The sequence below is a fragment of the Rattus norvegicus genome, chromosome 1 (genome assembly GCF_036323735.1).
Source record: "Rattus norvegicus strain BN/NHsdMcwi chromosome 1, GRCr8, whole genome shotgun sequence".
NCBI classification, from domain to species: domain Eukaryota; kingdom Metazoa; phylum Chordata; class Mammalia; order Rodentia; family Muridae; genus Rattus; species Rattus norvegicus.
The window spans coordinates 166149622-166169451 of NC_086019.1; the positions used below are offsets into that span (position 1 = coordinate 166149622).

At 41.0% G+C, this 19830-nt stretch overlaps 1 protein-coding gene across 8 annotated transcripts in view; it reads left to right on the top strand.

Annotated features, from left to right (window-relative positions):
• Stim1 (stromal interaction molecule 1) overlaps positions 1-19830 on the top strand; it is a 163284-nt gene that overhangs the window by 82172 nt on the left and 61282 nt on the right. For all 8 annotated transcript variants that reach the window (XM_063267236.1, XM_063267232.1, XM_063267252.1 and 5 more), the window contains one exon: positions 9448-9578. In XM_063267236.1, coding sequence (XP_063123306.1) covers positions 9448-9578 — 131 coding nt within the window. The remainder of the gene's footprint in view (positions 1-9447; positions 9579-19830) is intronic.

Sequence of the window (19830 nt, forward strand, 5' to 3'; positions counted from 1 at the left end):
TAGTCTTCACTAGTGACTTGTCAGCTTGTTTTTAAAACCTAGTGAGAAAGGAACTTTTGGCCACTTTTTATCAGAGTAAATTGGTGACCAGTGTTTGGATTAGATCTTTCCCGATATTTGGTGCCTTTTTCAAAGCATTGTAATACAGTCACAAAGAGATTGCAAAGTAGTTAGAGGACACTGCATTCAAAAGCAACTGTGGAGGTCAGAATCCTCTGTAAGCAAGCAGTAGGTCACCCGAGTAAGAAAGCACTCAAGGGCCTGAGTCATGGTTTGGGGCTTCCTTTTATGCTCTAGAAGGATTTGGTTATTAGGTGGCACAACCATGGTGATTCTCTCTTTTGATTGACATACTGCATGCTGACACCTCTCACCCCCACCCTGTACAAGCCCTGTGTACATCATCCCACCTCCTTCTCACAAATCTCTTTCCCTTGTCTGTTTAGATTTGTGACTCACCAAAATTAACCAGGGTCATCTTTGAAGCTGTGAGCCTAGAGCTATCTACTGGAACCTGGCACTCTCAGCAATGGCTGTACAACTGACGACAGTGGCTCACCCTTTCTTAGAATCTAAGAACAGTGTCTCATGAGCCCCTCTCCTTTCCTTCACTTACTGGGTCCTATGTGGGTCCAGTGCAGGTTACTACAGTTGTTAAGAACTAATGGTTATACCAAGTCTTCAGAATAGCATTTTGTAGCCCTTCATACTATTTTATGGCTTTAAAAAACATTCTGGACCTGCTTCCACTGTGTTCCCTGAGGTTAGAGGATCTGGTATAAATGCATGCAGACGGCCCACAGTCATTACTCAGTCTTTGCATCTTGAGCAGCCCGGATTCTCTGCACTCACTGCCCTTCAGTATAGGGAGAGGCTTCTCTGATTTAGACTGGGAACAGCTTTTGTCTATGTGTATGCGCATAGATATTTAGAAGACAGTTTGCTGATATGTCAATTTAGTTAAATATCAACAATAAGTTTATAACTTGAGCCTGTAACCTCCCTAGACCTGGGTTGTTAGCTGGACTTACAGTACTAGGCATAGGAATCTTTGTTTAGCTCTGTACCCCATTTTTAATAGGGTTATTTTATTCTCTAGAGTCTAACTTCTTGAGTTCTTTGTATATTTTGGATATAAGGCCTCTATCTGTTGTAGGATTGGTAAAGATCTTTTCCCAATCTGTTGGTTGCTGTTTTGTCCTAATGACAGTGTCCTTTGCCTTACAGAAGCTTTGCAGTTTTTTTTTTCTTTTCTTTTTTTTTTTTCTATTTTTTTTTCCGGAGCTGGGGATCGAACCCAGGGCCTTGCGCTTGCTAGGCAAGCGCTCTACCACTGAGCCAAATCCCCAACCCCGAAGCTTTGCAGTTTTATGAGGTCCCATTTGTCGATTCTTGATCTCAGAGCATAAGCTGTTCAGAAAATTTTCCCCAGTGTCCATGTATTTGAGGCTCTTCCCCACTTTTTTTCTATTAGTTTGAGTGTATCTGGTTTGATGTGGAGGTCCTTGATCCACTTGGGTTTGAACTTTGTACAGGGTGATAAGAATGGATCGATCTGCATTCTTCTACATGCTGATCTCCAGTTGAACCAGCACCATTTGTTGAAAATGCTATCTTTTTTCCTGGATGGTTTTAGCTCCTTTGTCAAAGATTAAGTGACTATAGGTGTGTGGGTTCATTTCTGGGTCTTCAGTTCTATTTCATTGATCTACCTGCCTGTCTATGTACCAATTTTTATCTGTACAGTTTTTATCACTATTGTGCTGTAGTACAGCTTGAGGTCAGGGTTCAACTCCTCTTTCTTAAATATTTTTGTGAGCAAGTACTATATTTATTCATTTCTGTTTTAATATTTTCATTTAATAATTTCTTGTGGGGATTCATTTGTTCATTTGACAAATATTTATTTAAGCCTAACCTTGATGGTATAGACTTTGCTAAGTGCTAAGTATTGACTTGAAGCCAGAAATCAGCCAAGAATAAGACATCCAGTATTCCTGCTACCATGGTACTTAGTATTTAGTGGAGAAGACAAGTAATTACAATTGAAAAAGGTAAATGAAAAGTATCTGTTAGCTTTGAGAACAGATTATGTTGCCCTAATGCAGTTTGGGAGGTAGGGTATGACAGGGAAGATTTTTGAAGTAAAAAAATGTTTAAGTAGAGAAAGACAGCATGAGTTAGGATTTGAAAATTAAAGAAGAATGAAGAGTCTTTTATAGATGAAGAATTCAATATAGTTTTCAACTGGACTGAGTGTTACCATCACTAAGTACACAAGAGTATATGTTCCTGTGAGGAGTGAAGTGTGATGCAGCACAGCCTCTTTCTCTCAATCTTTCTCTCTCTCTCCCTCCCTCCCTCCCTCCCCTCCTTCCCTCCCTCCCTCTCCATCTCTCCCCCTCCCTCCCTGCCCCGTGTGTGTGTGTGTGTGTGTGTGTGTGTGTGTGTGTGTGTGTGTGTGTGTGTGTACACATATATGTATATACTTGAGACACAGGCTCACTATATCGCTTTGATCTCTCTATGTAGAATAGGCTGGCCTTGAACTAACAAAAGTTCCACCTGTCTCTACTTCCCAAGGGCTGGAATTAAATGTATGATCCACCATACCCTCTCCTGATATATCTACTTTAGAAATAGTTTGAAAGTTTCTTTTTTATTAGTTAATTATTTTATTTATTTACAGCCCAAAGGTTTCCCCCATCTTCCCAACCCCTTCGCCTCTGAGAGGGTGCACCCACCCCCAACCCTGGGGCATCAAGTCTCTACAGAGTTAGGTTCACCCTCTTACACTGAGGCCAGGCAAGGCAGCCTTCTGCTGTATATGTGCTGGGGGTCTGGGACCAGCCCATGTATGCCCTTGTCTCTGGGAGTTCCCTGGGATTCAGGTTAGTTGACACTCAGTGTTGGTCTAACTATGGGGTTGGTAAAAAGTCAAACATACTCCTTTCATGTAACCACTTCTGTTTCTAGATACTCAAGGGGAATTCAAGTATATCTTCCATTTAGATAAATATGTGCAAGTGTTTATAGTAGCTTTGTATCAGAAAAAAAAAGACTTCTGAGCAGATAAGCAAATTGTGGTATATACATTTAATAGAATGCCACTTGAAAATTAGAACAAGCTATTCTCTGGTGAGGAATGTGGCTTAATCTTAAGCATGCTAAGGGAAAAGGTTTGCACACAGGGCTGGGGATACAGCTGTGTAACAGAGCTGGTGCTTAGCCCACACAATGCCCTAGTTAATTCTCCAGCACCAGAAACACAAACAAACAAACACAAACAAACAAACAAACACAAACAAGAACTTTGAAGTTTGTCTATTCTAAGGATAACGAGAAGGAGGGCTGGGGAAATAGGAGGTTAGCAATGCTTACTATTCTTGTAGAGGATCCAAGTTTAGTTCTTAGCACCCACATCAGGTGGCTCACAACAGAGTATCATTTTTGAAATCTTGGCTAGTCTGGAACTTGCTATGTAGTGTAGGCTGGCCTGGAACTTGTGGTGCTCCCCCTACTTCTCTGTCCTGGATGCTGGGATTATAGGCATGTGCCACTACTCTGTTTTTGATAAATGGCCTCTGGGAGAGAAGTAAGCTTGGTCGGCGTTTTGAATCTGGGGTTATTACTGTCAGTGTTGCTTGGAAAACTGAAGGCAGTGCCAGTTTTGTTCAGAAGAAAGGCTCTAAAGCTCTTCTGAATTCCTGCCTCCTGCTGAGAAGAACTGGGTCTCTTCTTGGACATGAGGACATGGTGTTCTAATAAGTGCAGGGACATCTCTCAAATTGGCTGGACTGTACACATCCCAGTGACCTGATCTTTCTCCTTGGGACTAGACTTGCTATGTGTTTCACTGGGGACCTTTCCCCTCTCAACACTAAATCTGTATCCATAGTCTTCATATTTAGTCCCTTCATCTGCTCTCCCCTACCCCATCTCCACTTTAGTTCCCCTGTAACTTTATCTCTGAAACTTCTGGTTCTTGGCCAGATCTGAGAGTCTTCCCAGGGCTAATGCTGTCAGTCTTAAACTTTTGATCTCTTTCTGAGGGCAAGGGTTTATCCATTCATTCAGTTAGCCAGCCAGCATTTGCTGATTTTGTGCTTGACATGGAGAATGTTAGCAGAGATGACAGACTGGACTCTCGGGAATAAAATGAGTTAAACTTGGTTCTTGCCCTTTTCTGGATGTGGCATGTGAACAACGCAGAACATGAAAATTCATATGCTAGAACTATGTATAAAGTGCTTTGAAGCATGAAACAGTGAGCAGTAATATAACTCTCTGGGAGAGAAAGAGATTTGGACATTTGGGAAAGAGCTGTGAACTTTCCTCTGCCATAGTAACAATAGTAAGAGACTGCTTATGTCTTGCGAGAGCCAGTTCTTTCATTCCATCATGTGAGCTCCACATATCAAACTCTGAGTCCCCCTGAGGGTGGAGGAGTGAGACTGGCTTGACCTTTCCATGACTAGTCTTCATCCCGATGCTGCTTACAGGTTTCATTAGTATATGCCATTAGCATACAAAGATACCCTTATCATTCTGAAAAATTACAAGGATTTTAGGAGATGTATGCCTGAAAATAGCAAAATTAATATGAATACATATATGCAAATATATGCCGTATTTAAGGGACATAATTTAATAAGGCTCTGCTTCATGGAGAAGGTTGATGGTTATCTGAAGGAAAAGCACCAGAGAAGGGCATCAGATTCCCTGGAACTGGAGTTAACAAATAGTTCTTAGTATCCATGTGGGTGCTGGGAATCAAACCTCAGTCCTCTGGAAGAACAGACAGTGCTCTTAACTGGTGAGCTTTTTTCCCCTTTAAGACAAGGTCTTAATTTTGAATTTGAGGCTGACTTGAAACTGGAGGTGAGCCACTTGCTTCCTGCATTCTATGATTATAGGCTTGAGCATTAGTTCCCAACATGACATTTTCTTGAAACTGAATGAAATGAATGTTTTACTTGAAGGAAAACAACTGATAATATCTGCTGCCAATTGTAAAATCCCAATTCTTAAGTGAAAATTACATTTCTGAACGTTTGTATCAGTCACTGTGTGTTTGACAGCTTTTCTGATTAAATCAGTGGTAACATTAATGATTATGATTATTTTGTTATTGTCTAAATAGAATTCAAATGTCCACGCTTGAATATTCTGCATAACCTCGAACTGAACGTTTCCAAATGAGCAGTGTATCATAGTATAAAACCATGCATGTATAAAACCATGCATGTATAAAAGATTCATCCAAAGTACAAGATAGACCAATGAATATGAGTGTTACAGAGTACAACAGGTTTATTCATATAGTTTCAGTTTTCACATTACAGATAGTGTTAATGTAACCCTGACCTCGTGTCAAGTTCAGATACAAAAGTAGAGAATAGCCATAGTTTTCATTTGGCTATTAAAATAACCCCCACCCCTCTCCAGCTTGAGCCGCACTGAAAGCTCTCTTACAACACTGTAACTGTGAGTGGATACGAAACCGTGAAACAGTCCTCCCTTCTCATGAAGAGGTTTCCAGAGAACTGTTTTATAGTCTCATATATCCAGGCAGGCCTACATTCAATATGTAGTTAAGGATGACCTTGAACTTCTGATCTTCCTGCTTCTTCCTCCCAAGTGCTGAGATTGCAGGCTTTGTTTACTAAGCTGCATTCTCCAGCACAGAAAACATAATTAGTTTTCATTACGCATGCTGTTTTCCTTAACTTGTTAGGGACATTCTATTCTCTGATAGGTAAATATAAAGAGTTGTTTTAATATATTTCTTTCTTTCTCTTTAATTTACCTGTTATTTCTTTTCTTCTTTCAGATTTGAGACAGTTTTATGTAGCCTTCAGTTCCCTATATGCTGAGATTGCTTTTACACTGCTGATCCTTCTGCCTCTACCTCCCAAGTGTTTAAGATTGCCACCACACCTGGTTTCTTTAAAAAATTTTAATTATTATCATTGTATATATGTATGGTGTGTGGCATGTGCTTGTGCATGTGCACACATGCAAGCATATGTCCATGACTCATATAGAGAACAGAGGGTGAAACTTTCAGAACTTAGTTTTCTCTGTCCCTGTGAGATCTGGGAAATGAACTTGCTTACACAGCAAGCAGTTTTACCCGCTAAACTATCTTGCTGGCCCTCTGATAGACACCAGATAAATATCAAACAGTTATTTGGGATTACAAAGTTTGACTAAAATGTTTGGATGTGGTGGTGCATACCTTTAATCCTAGCACTTGGGAGGCAGAGGCTGGCAGATTTTTGTGAGTTCAGTGCCAGCCTGGTTTGCAAAGTGAGTTCCAGGCCAATCAGGGCTGTTAAGCAGAGAAACCCTGTCTTAAAAAACAAAAACGGGGTTGGGGATTTAGCTCAGTGATAGCCCTGGGTTCGGTCCCCAGCCCCGAAAAGAAAAGAAAAGAAAAGAAAAGAAAAGAAAAGAAAGGAAAAGAAAAAAACCAAACCAAAACAAAACAACAAAACAAAACAACAACAACAACAACAAACCCGGCTCTGACCATATACAGAGATCCTGAGACTAAAAGTTCAAGAATTTGGTCCTTGATTTTCCTTTTGCTTCTATTTATTTTTCCTTTGTTTCCCCTAGAGTTAATATTAAGGCGTTCTTTAAAGGTTTTTTTTTTTTTTCTTTTTTCTTTTTTCCGGAGCTGGGGACTGAACCCAGGGCCTTGAGTTTGCTAGGCAAGCGCTCTACCACTGAGCTAAATCCCCAACCCCTAAAGGTTGTTTTTTATGGAGCATCTTATCAAGAAATTGGATTTTGGTTGCTGCTAGGGACATGCTGACCTTAATTCGTGATCACAGTCCAGCGGCATACTGTTAAAAAGATAGTTGTGGGCTGGAGAGATGGCTCAGTGGTTAAGAGCACCGACTGCTCTTCCAGAGGTCCTGAGTTCAAATCCCAGCAACCACATGGTGGCTCACAACCATCTGTAATGGGATCCGATGCCCTCTTCTGGTGTGTCTGAAGACAGCTACAGTGTACTCATAAACATAAAATAAACATTTTTTTTTTTTAAAAAAAAAGATAGTTGCAGCACTGTGTGGTAATGTTACTAGTAGATGAAAATAAATGTGGAGGGAGTTCAGGTCATTGTTATTCTTACAGTGAGTGACTGTTGTCTATTCACTTAGAACAGGCTTCTTAAATCTTCCCACATGTGACCTCTTTTTGCTAGATATTTTATGTAACTCTAGGTATACACATGCACAAAGCCAGAATTTTACTTCACACCTGTAATTCCAGCTTAGGGAGGAAGAAACAATTGGATGCCTGGGGCTGGCTGGCCACCAAGCCCAGCAGAATTGGTGAACGTCAGTTTCAGTGACAGACTGTCTCAAAAAATAAGGTTTACACTTGTAATTCCAGCGCTCTGGAGGCAGAGGCAGGCAGATCTTTTTGAGTTTGAGACCAGCCTGGTCTATATAATGAGTTCCAGGTTAGCCAAGCTCTATAGCAAGACCTTGTCTCATCCCTTCTTTCCACCTAAGTCTGAAATCTGAGCTGAGGTATTTTCAGGCAAGTGTTGCTTGATGTTGTGTGGTGTGATGGCCTGCACTATGCAAAGTCAGCAGGCCCTGTGTTCAGAACCAAGGCTGCAGTAAAGTTGCACAATACAGCATGGTAACACCTCAGATCCATTATGCATTTTATTTTGAATTAATTTTTGGTCATTGCTTGTTCCAAGCCTTTTTGTCTTACCACCTTTTGCTTTTCAACTCCCACATTCAGTTATGTAACCAATAATTTAAAAAGCTATGATTTAAGTGATAGGACTAGTTAATTCAGATAGAACTGAGGCTTCTTTGATTTTTCTAATTCTGTCAGGAAAAATCAGTTATGTGAAGATAGAAATTATTCACTTGCTGAATGGGAAGGAAGAAAGAAATACTCAAAATGTATTGAATATCAGTTTATTATTTATTTTTAAATTAATTTTTTTATGTAACAACAGGATCTCATATCATCCAGCCTGGCTTTGGTTTCCCTAAGTAGTCAAGACTCCCAGTGTTCCTGATTCTGCCTTCAGGTTCTGTTATCATTCGTGGCCAACGCCAGGCCTAGCCTGAGAGGTGCTTCCATACGTACAGTTTAATGTAATTCTCACAAAAGGTACATTAGCAGATTATTACATAACTGTGTGTGAGAAAAGGGGACATGAAGTGGTTTAATCACTTGTCTAATGTCACGTAGTTTATAATTGATTAAGGATGGGATTTTGGTGTTTGTGTTTGTATTCAATTCAGGATTCTTTCATTGTAGTAAGAAATGTATTGATAACTGAGTGGATCTCTCATGGTATTCCAGATGACTGTGAAAGCTCGCCTGTGTGGAAGATACAGAAAAGGTCTCAGGGAGGACAAGGAAATGCTCAGATGAAGGAGTTATTTGTAAATTTTGGCTGACATGGTTTTCTGGATACAATTCTAACACTATGTTGGACATCAAACTTTTGTCCTCTCTTAGCCTCATCCCCTTAATCCTCTTTGCTAGGGAATGCCAGCAGTGAAGGTCACCTGTCTGTCTGCTCAGGTTACACAGCAGAGCCTGTGGGTAGGAATACAGCCGTCTTGCAGCTGCTATAGGTCTTTGGGGAAAGTGCTGGATGACCTTAGAATGTCCAGCCTCAAACCTTTGCTCACTAGTGCCTGGTAAACTATTCCATTATTTTAAAAAGCCTATAAATCTGCATAATACTTATGAAAGCATTATCTGTACCTTTAGTGGCAAAGTAAGAGGCTGAGTCTCTAGATGGGCTCAGAGGCCTGTGGGCAGGCTATAGCAGGACTGACGGTAAGTCTGGAGAGACTAGACTGGAGGACAGGAAGGACAATAAAGGACCTACCTTTAGTGATGTGAGAGGCTTCCCTAGTTGGGTGATGGTTGATGGATGTGTTTCTAATGACAAAGTAAACAAAAAGGAAAACTATGCCATTTAGTTAGACATTCAAATTGCTCTAGTGCCAGAGATATTATATGAATTTACATTTGTTTATTTGACCAATAATTATATGTAACTAATGTATTTCCTTGATTATTAGTGAGTACAGCCTTTTCCCTGTATATATTGTCCCTTTGATTTTCCACTCTGACTTGTGAGTTCGTTCTTTGTGCTGTTGTCAGCATCCTAGAGTAGGCCTAGTCTGTTAGACTTGCCTGCTGGAGAGCTATCAGAATGATAAAGCATTGTTTCTGTATGGGAAAGCTCAACCACAGTTTCCAAGAGACAGGTAAAGGTCGGATGATACACTTCTGTGTTAGATGATACACTTCTGTCACTGTATATGTAATTGATCAAAATGCTTCTATGAGGAGTGAGGAGCTGGAAGCTAAGATTGCTGACACAAGAGGCTGGTGGAGGCTGAGTAGCAGCTCTGAGTAATGTTGTCCTTTGTTTTTTCCATACAGAGTTTTGCCGGATTGACAAGCCCCTGTGCCACAGTGAAGATGAGAAGCTCAGCTTTGAGGCCGTCCGCAACATCCACAAGCTGATGGATGATGATGCCAATGGTGATGTGGATGTGGAAGAAAGTGATGAGGTAATCTTTCTTACCTTCTGTGGCTCTTGTCTCTCTGTTTGAAATGATCCCTGAAAGCTGCCTAGGCTAATCTGTGTGGCGAGAGGCCTCTGCTTGTTGCCTTTCAGGAATTAATTCCCGTCAGGTGGAATGATGCCCAGGAGAACAGGTCTCCATTTGCTGACTGGTGATAGCATAATACTAATTTAACTATTTGGGAGTGAAAGGGATTCCTCCAATGGTCTGTCTAGTTTCCTTGGGTCTTTAATGTGGTCTTGCTGTGGAAAGAGAATGTTAATCTTTATTCAGCCTTCTGTTGGTGTGTGAGAAAGAAGGCAAAAATAGTTAGATCCCACCTTCTGGGGTCTTATATTCTTATTTTGGAGGAAGAAGCAAATCTTAGGGTGGCCAGTCTATTTTTAAAGACAGTTTATGGGAGCCAGTTAATAAGAACTAGAGAAAGAAAACTCTTAAAAAAAAAAAAAAGAGCTGTCTTACTATTGTACCTTTGACTGTACCATTACTGTAGTTCCAGGTCAGCAGAGCCAGAGTAAAAGATCATCATGTGAAGGGTTCTTATTTCAAGCTCAACACAAGCCAGCAGTTTGTTGAAGCTACCAGACCATGCTAAATATTCAGTAGTGACTTAGTGTGCATTAGGCAGAGAAGCCTGGTCTCTAACTTTTGTAGTCTACCTCTGAGTTTTGTGTCCAGTTTTGGATGTCACATCATCAGAATGATTTAGAACAGCAGGAGACTATCCAGAGAGCAGTGATATGAGTGCTAAAGACTGTGAACCAACGAGTAGCATTTAACACAGTTCATTAATCTTACATATCTGTTTGTGTCCTACTCTGTGCTAGGTATGGAGACAGGGTAGTAAGAAGACAGATTAAGAGATACATTCTTTTCTCACTACAGGCTAGTGAAGAAACGAGTGTGGAAAAGAAATGACTGGCTTCTGGTTGTTATGCCAAAATATTGGAAAACTAACTGAAAGAAGGAAGGATTTATTGTAGCTCACTGTTTGAGAACTTTTAGATATGGTCAGTTCCATTGTTTCCAGGCTTGGAGTTAGGCAGACTAATCATTTCTAGGAGCACATCATGGCAACTAGAAAGCAGAGAGAACAGAGTGTCATAGTTCAAGGTATATCTTCTTAGGCTCTACCCACACATGCCAAAGTATTTCCTACAATTAGGCCCCACTTCTCCAAAATATCATCATATTATTAATCCACCAGAGCAAGAGTCCATTGGTAAGTCCGAGTCTTTGTGATCTAATCATTTCTCAATGATGAGACTGGTCAATTATCACATCAAACCCCTGACATTGAAGTAATATGTTTGACTTCAAATACAGAAGGATTTGAGGAGTCAGATTTTGAAAATGACAAACTGGCTAATAATGTGGTTCAGTCCTGTGACCATAGCACTCTGGATCTGGAGGAAAGAGGATCAGGAGTTCAAGTTAAGTCTGGCCAAGGCTGCATTAGAACTTCTCTACAGCAAATGCTAATAAAAACTGGAACTAGTTGTCATTAATTTACCTCTTACTCTCTGTGAGACAGCATTAAGCTCTTTGTGTAGTTACTCTAATTTTCTTAATAGTCTTCAGAAGTTAGTTTTATTATTAGGGGACTGAGATGCTAGAAAGTTCAAACATTTACTTAAAGATACATACTAGATTTGGGTCTATATCTGATTTCAAAGCCCATGCTGTTATATATTGTATTGTTTCCTTTATTTTAAATGTAGAATAGGACCAATGTGGGAAATTAAAAGCCATGCATATTCTTCTAGAATAAAGAATTGCTTAATATTTAGAGATATTTTGCTGTAGAGGAGACTGGCTTGTTAAACATTGACTTCTCTGTCACTGAAGACAGGACAAATAGAAAGCATCAGTCTGCTAATTGATTGGTAGAGGGGATTCTTCTGTACAGATCAATAATGTCTAAGGAATTTAAGGAGAAAGAGAGGTAAAATTTGAATAGAATAGAAGTGGTAGGCTTACCCGAGTTGTAGAGAACTAGAGTGATAAAGTATAGATGTAGTAAGAAGCACAGTGGATTGGTTTGGTTAAACAAAGGAACCATGGTAGAAAATCACTGAACTAAAAATTGGTAAGGAAAATGGGGCCCACAACCAGGCTGAAGTATTTATTGAGTTTGATCATTACTGGCCTTCAGGGGACCAAGCAAATAGACCCATGTTCCTGTTAGGGAAGAGGTCTAGAGATATCCTGATCATTGTTCTAGTATTGCCCAAAGACTGGAGAATGGGGAGCTCAACAACCAAGAACATGATATAGTAGGGCTGGGGAGATGGGCGAGAGCACTTTTTGCTCTTACAGATGATCAGGGTTAGGTTCTAAGTAGCCATGTTGGGACTAAGAACTGTCTGTAACTCCAGTTCCAGGGGATCCAACACCCTCTTGACTGCCACAGGCACAATGCAGGGAAAACAGATATTCATACACATAAAATAAATAAATTATTTTTTGAAAAGTAATATAACAGCAGTTGGGAGGCAGAAGCAAGAGGATCTCTGTGAATTTGAGGCCAGCCTAGTCTAAAGAGTGAGACCCTATTTCAAAAAATCTTGATATAATACAAGATTTGCAAATTTCTGGACATCTTTGTCAATGCTCCTCCTTTTTTACATTCTGTTGAATTGCTTTGTCAAAGAGAAGGAAGAAAATGTTCTCTTAGAGGAATCCTAGAGGAATGTTACCACAACAAAAATCTCATCAGCACACACTGTTCTAAAATAACACAAAAGCTGTCAGCCACTTTCTCTCACCAGTGGTGAGATGTTCTTTTTCAGCATAGCTTCTGCCTTGCCTGGGCTGCCCCTGTTCTCACTGTAATCTCAGACCTCTGTGATTAGGGTCAGAGGTCCACTATTGTGTGGTTTCACAGTCACTTGTCATCTGAGACCTAGAGTGAGAAGCTAGTAAAGTGTGTGTGCTTCAGTTGTCTAAACGTGTGTGAGGCAGGAGTGGCGTTCAGGATCTAGCTAGAAAGTTAGGTGGATATAAGCAGGGCTGAGGTAATAGAAGGAAAGGTGGTGTAGAAAAATTCTGGTTGCAGTGGTTGTCAAAGACTTCAGATTTTTGTGACCCGTGTAAGCATAGTGCAAATTACCCATGAAGTCAAAAAGGATATACTATTAAAACCTCATTTAAGCCAGGTGTGGTGTCACAAGCCTGTGATCTCAGATACTTGGAACACTGAGGAAAGAAGTGAGTTCAAGGCCTTCCTGGGCTTACAGAGTTTAGAGTTAGTCTAGGTAACTTAGTGAGTGAAAATTAGTAAAAGAGCTTGGGATATATATCACAGGGGTAGTTTGCTAGCATGTGAAGTACTAAGCTTAATCCCTAGTATACCTTCCCCCAAAGCCCAATTTCTTCTGCCTCATATTGGTAAGTTTTTCAGATAACTGAAAGAACTGAAAAGTTTACCTCAGTGCTAATTTAAAAAATTTTTTCTCTGGTTTGGCCTCATGAATCCTAGGTAATCGCTCTGCCCCTGAGCCACATTCCCCAACATTGTGTGTTTTGTTGAGACAGAGTTCCACTCTGAAGCTTGGGTATGCCTGACATTGATTATGTAGCCTAGGCTGACCTCAAACTCAAAAGCCCTCCTGACTCTGGCTTCACGGTCCTAGAATTATAGGTGTGAACCACCATGCCTGGCAGGAATGTTTCTTAGTAAGTCAAGGGTTTTACTAAGCTAGCAGTGTGGGAAGTCCTTAGCTGGTAATGAAATTATCTATGGGCAAAGATTTACTTCAATGTTAGATTATCCTGATAGTCTGAGGTAGACTCTAAAAATACTATCTTAAGTTAGACTAGACTCTTTTTTTAAAAAAAATGTTCTGGTTATACTTGTGCGTGTGTGTATGAATGTATACACCCACATGCATGTATACTTATGATATGTATGTGGAAGTCAGAGGACAGTTTGCAGGACTTGGTTCTCCCTTTCCACCTATATGAGTCTAAAGTGTTGAACTCAGGTTATCAGGTGTGATGTCTGAGCCAGCTTACTGGGACCTTCGTTGTTTTTTTTTCCCTGACAGAGTTTTATTTATCCTAGGAGATTTACTGAGAAAGACACCAGTGGGTGGCTGCTTATGCTTGGGAGAGAAGCAGCAGAGAACTGAGCAGGAAGCAGATTTTGTAAATGATTTATTCATTTTTACTTATGTACATTGGTGTTCTGCCTGCTTGTATGGGTGAATGAGGATATCAGATCCTGTGGAAGTAGAGTTACAGACCATTGTGAACTGCTGTGTGGTTGCTCGGAATTGAACTCATGTCCTTTGGAAGAACAGCCAATACTCTTAATCACTGAGTCATCTCTTTGGCCCCAAGGCAGGTTTTATATAAGATTTCTTGGTGGGTGGAAGGGTGGGTGGGTGGGGCTTTCCAGGGAGGCTAGGGATTGGTGGATTTTGTGGCCCCGATCTTGGACTTTCTCTCTTTGGGGAGAAGCTTGGCCTTCTGTGTCTCAAGGGGTGGGAACAGCCATTATAAGGGTTAGTGTGGGTGTTGCTGGTCACTTTTAACTCAAACTCACTGACATGGAAGTCACTAACCCAAGCTGGCCTCAATCTTGTGATTCTCTTGCCTTAGCCTCCTGACTACTGGGATGTCTACCATAAAAAAAAATGAAGTCTTTTGTACACAACAGATAAATCTTAACAACATTGTGCTGAATGGAAGAAACCAGTCTAAAAAATTATCTGAGAACTTTGGCTTGATGGTGCATGTCTAAGATCCTAATACTTCTTAGGAGGAGAGGCAGAAGCAAAGATTGCTTCAAGGTCGAGACCAGTCTCATGGACATAGGGAGTTTGTAAGCAAGCCTTACAATCAAAAAAATTCTGTATCAAAAAAAATTACAGTGAGTCCATTTACATGGCATTCTGAGAAGGTAAAGTGAGGTCACTAAGTCTGCAGAGAAGACCAGAGGAACTAGGGTTTGTGAGTACAGGGAGAGTTTGATAGCCAAGGTCGGGATTACAGAATTTTTTTGCTCTGTGTACACCCAGGTTGTAAAAGTTATTACCACAAGTCTAAATATATATTAAATTTATAGGGCTATACACAAACTCCAAAACTTAATCTAGTCATGTAAAATAAAAAATGTTTTCCTTGAGTACTTCCGGCCTCAACTGGAACTTCTTATCCAGAGCAGCTTCTCTTTGCAGGGGTGAAGGGTGAGATGCGTGAGTGCTCAGGCACTGAGAATAGGTGATGACTGAGAGCTCAGCCCTAAACAGGACAGGAGCACCACTTCCTGTAAGGCTTGAGCATTGTTGTGGAAGTGGTCAAGGGGGAAATGTAAGGGCCAGGAGATGAGAAGAAGGGCTATAAAGTGCTGTCACCTGGGCAGGCCACTGCCACTGTAGTTATGACCTCACTGTAGCTATGACTGCCTATAGTTCCTGAGAGATGACTCCATAGGAAAAGGCACTGGTAAAAGTTGTGTAAGCCTGGCAACTTAATTCTATTCCTTGAATCCACATAATGGTGGAAGAGACTGGCTTAGTAAAGTTGTCCAAACACAAGCTGTGTGTATTTACAGTGTGGTACCTCATTCCCAACATGCACACACAGTAATAATAATGATAATAATGATAATAATAAATGCATTTATCAACAGTCACGCATGGATCAGAGAAGGCCTCATGAGCCCTATGATGAACTACTGGCCACTGGTGGATTCTGGGGGAGGGGCAGTCATTGTTTCAATGTGTACTCACTGAGGAGTCCACCAGGCACAAAGAGATAATTCCAAACCTATGGGCACATGGATAATCTTGGATAAACTTAATGGGTCTTAAACAACAACAACAAAACCCAAACAAAATAAAAGACTTGAATTGGGGAAAGGAACTTAGGGCAGGTAAGTGCAAGGGAGATTGGAATAATGGTTTTCAGTAATCAGAATTCACTTCATACATGTATGAAACTATTTTTTCCAGAGTGGTTGATAAAAAGGAAGCAGGCATAATGGAGCAAGGACATGAGTTTTTAGGGGCTACTACTTCTCTGGAAGCCAATATATTTTGTTAAAAGGTCTGGCTTCAATAAAATATCTGAATTAGACCTAAATCCATAAGGTTAGAGAAACTTAAAACACAAAGACAAGGTACAAAGACATACTTGGACTTGACAGAATAGTAATGGATCCCTTGGGACTGGAGAGATGGTGCACTGGTTAAGAGTACTGGTTGCCCATCCAGAGGTCCTAGGTTTGATTCTCAGTATCTACATGGCAGTGTAAAACCTTCTGTGTGGTAAGTCATGACAGGATGTGAGTATTGATGGCTGCCACCAAGTACTTGGGCTGTGTGACTAAACCCTGAACAGAACTATCAGCGAGAGCACTTGTGATGACCCAAAGGTAGCCAGGAATTCAGATGTGTTGGGGAGTGGTATGTAGGAAGAGAAGAGGGGGCTCAGTGCAGTTAGTATGGGCTAATTTGGGTGAAGGAAAGTAGCAGGAGTATATGTAACACCTGTGACCATGATTATCAATAATTGATATTCCCCTTCAGGCCTTGTGCCTCTTTTTCTTATAGCCAGGTAACTGTAGACAAGCTTGCCCTGCTACTAGTGTCTTCCTTACTAGCTCCTACTGTGTGTACTGCAAGTAATCTCCAACACTAGGTTGCGGTTCTGTGTCTCCTGTGTGTTTCCTAACATTCCATCCCTTCAGATCTGGCCTTAGCTGCTGTTAGATTCAGACACACATCCTATCACTGTGGTCTGGCTCTGCTCTTATTTGTGTCATAGACATTTCAGACTATTTCCTGGCTCTTTCTCTTCTCAGCAAGTGTTCCTCCCACCCCTTTGTCTGTGTCATATTAGCTCTCCTTTGGAATGTGCCAACCACTCGAGGAAAGATGGACAACTTCCTGTCCCATGCCAGGCTCAAGTCAACCACAGTGCTGAATGGTGTGGTGTCATGGTATGATGAGATGGCTAATTTGAAGTCCATTTTGTTGATTGTGGTGATTTTTCTATTGTTGTTGTGTGTGTTTTGGTGCTGGGGATTATTATGTCCATCCATGCTTGGCTAGGCCAGGTGGGTGCTTTATTACTAACTGAAATCCCCAGAACCTAATTAGGACTTCTTGCTGTAGAGGCCAGCTCTCACTAACTGTAACTGTACCATCATATTAGGAAAGGGAGAAAAAACCAAAGATTGTGTGCCAGATATTGTGCTTGTGGCTTCGTATACATTAAATTCTGATAATAATTCTGGAAATAATTATTCTCTTTAAATAGTTGGGAAAATGCCTTCTAAGTTAAAGTTTTTTTTGCTTAAGGTCACATAGCCACTAAGTAGCAAAGCCAAATTTTGAAAATAGACCTGTTTGCACCTATTCTTTCTGATGATGATAATAATAATCATAAAACTTACACTGAGTCTATTCTGTGTGTCTGGTATTATACAAGGGCTTTCTGTGCATCAGTCATTTAACCCTTGCACGGACTTCATAAGCTACCACCAATTGGTAATGAAGAAAGAGGCTGTAATTTTCGAAAATTTTTTTTTCTTTTTTTTCAGAGCTGGGGATCGAACACAGGGCCTTGTGCTTGTTAGGCAAGCGCTCTACCGCTGAGCTAAATCCCCAACCCCAATTTTTGAAGTTTTTAAAGGGGCAGAGTCAGGTCTACTTTTGGCTCCAGATGTGGGGTCTTAACTCATAAAAATATAACAGTTTCTAATGAAGTGCTAAACTGAGTGGTATTGAGTGGTGAGATAAGGGAGTTGAGTAAGGATGGGAAAGTCAGGAATGTGCATGCAAAGCGAGGCTACTAGCTCATTTCAAAGGACACTGAGGTGACAAAGACACCAGGGTACATGGTGAGGCTTTCTGAGTGATTGCACTGAGGGCAGGGTTTCTGGGAGGAAAAGTCAAACCTGTGTTTTTGAATACTGGAATTACTAAGACACATCTTTTCATCTGGTAAAGGGGGTACATTAGCCTGGGAGTGTCACTACCACATGCCCAAACCCTGGCCAGCCAACTGCGTATGTGGTTTCATTCATTCCTCAGTTTGTCTGTGAGCTGGAAGTTACTAACTGCATTTAAAGATTATTAAACTGTAAGCAAGTAGCTTATCTTTTTGTTTAATTAAACTCTTACAGCTCACAATCTGGCTGTGGATCATTTGATGGTTCACGTTATGTTGTATTGGTTCCCCTACTCTATGCTGCTGATATCCAAGCAGGCTCTTTATAAACCACCATTGCACTCTTGTTATAAATGAACATTTATCCTGGCCTTCCTTTGCCTTCCATTTTGCCTATAAAATTTTCTCATCACCAAGGCCTAAATCAGGTTTCTGAACCTCACTGTAATTGGTAATTTCGGCCAGACAATTCTTTGTTGTGGGAGCTACCTGTGTATTTTAGGATCGTGAGTGATGTCCTAGCTCTACAGCATAGGCCGGTAGCAGACCTTCCTGTTCCGTCATTGACAACCAACTGGATTGGCACTTCTGAATGGTAGTTTACCTGAGGAAAGTTATTATGTTTCTTGAATACTGCTGATTTACAGGTAACAGGTTTTTTCCCCCTAAGAAAAATTTCCCCTACTTTGGGAAGTAACCCTTACTCTCTCATTTGGCATTCTCTCTCTCTCTCTCTCTCTCTCTCTCTCTCTCTCTCTCTCTCTCTCTCTCTCTCTCTGTGTGTGTGTGTGTGTGTGTGTGTGTGTGTGTGTGTGTTGAGTTCATCCTCATCTGCCCTACAAGACACTACAAGTTCCATTAGGAGGTAGGAACCATGCATGGATTTTTAAAAGTCAATTATTTTATTTTATGTGTAAGATTGTTTTGCCTGCATGTATATATGTGCACCACATGTGTTTCTGGTGCCAGAAGTTGTCACTGGGTCCACTGGAACTGGTGGTACCGATCACTGTGGGCTGCTCGATGTGGGTGCTTAGACAGAACTCAGGTCCTCTGTCAGAGCAGCAAGTGCTTTTAACCACTGAGTCATTTCTCCAGTCCCAGTGTGGTTTTTGGTTTTTGAGACAGGATCTTGCTCTGTAGCCCGGTGATAAGAGTATGATGAGAAACTGCAGCTGAAATGAACCCTTTCCTCCCCAAGTTGCTTTGGTCGTGGTGTTTTATAGCTGTAGAAACCCTAAGACAATAGCTAACACCTCTTATACCAGAAATTTGGAGGCAGGTCTAGGTAGACTTCTGTGAGGCCCGCATAGTTCACATGTCATGCTCCAGGCCAGCTAAGGACACACACTGAGACCCTTTCTCAAAACAACGAGACAAAACGAAAGCCAAGTCTGAATATGACCTTTAGAGTCTGGCCTGAGCCCATTATTTTAGCTCTAAGGTCAAGTAGTTTTGGGCTTCACTTTACTCATTTATGAAATTGAAGATTAGTTTAGATATTCTTTGCCTTTGGCAAGAGTTAGTTAGAAAGCCAGAGATAGAAATTGTTTATAGAGAAACACTAGATATTTTTTTGTTTTGTTTTAGGCTGATCTAGAACTGACTAGGTAGACCAAGCTAGCCTTGAACCTGTGCTGATTCCTCGTTTCTGCTGCCAGAGCTGAATACTGGGATTATACCTGCTGACAGGAGTACAGTCTGAGGGCCAGAGTGCTGCTATTCAGAGAGCTGTGGGAGTTTCAAGAAGCATCAGTATGTGCTGTAGAGAAGATACATGGTCTTCTGGCACACAAGCAAGGGTCCCAGTTGGCAGACACATGGAGCCACACATTCAGGGAGTAGGCAGACTTTGCAATCTGTCTCAGTGACTTGCCAGATGCAGGATGAGGCAGCAGCTCCCCCAGATGGCCTCCCTCATGCTTCCAGGAAAACCAGAAGGTGGCTTGCTTTGACAGGCAGGGAAATTCTTTCTCACTAAGAAGGCTGTTGTTTTCCTTCCTCCTTTCTTTGTTGTAGAGTTTGCTTTGTCTCTTCTTGATGGCATCCTACTGCTGTCATGTGATCTGTCTATGTGTATGAGAGTCCTTGTGTTTTTATGGGTACATGTATCATTTTTTGCTTGTAGGGATATGTGTCTTTCTGCATTTAGATTCATCTGTGTCTGTAACAAAAAGTAGAGGAAAAAGAACAAATTCTGAGTTAGGGAAACTGACTCAGGATCAAAAAGGCAAGGGGCAAAGGGTTAGGCCAACAGTATGTTCAGCTTGGAGGTAAAATGGAAGTCTCAAAGTTGCTGGTAATGTAAGCAAAATCTGGGCTCTACCAAGTTGTA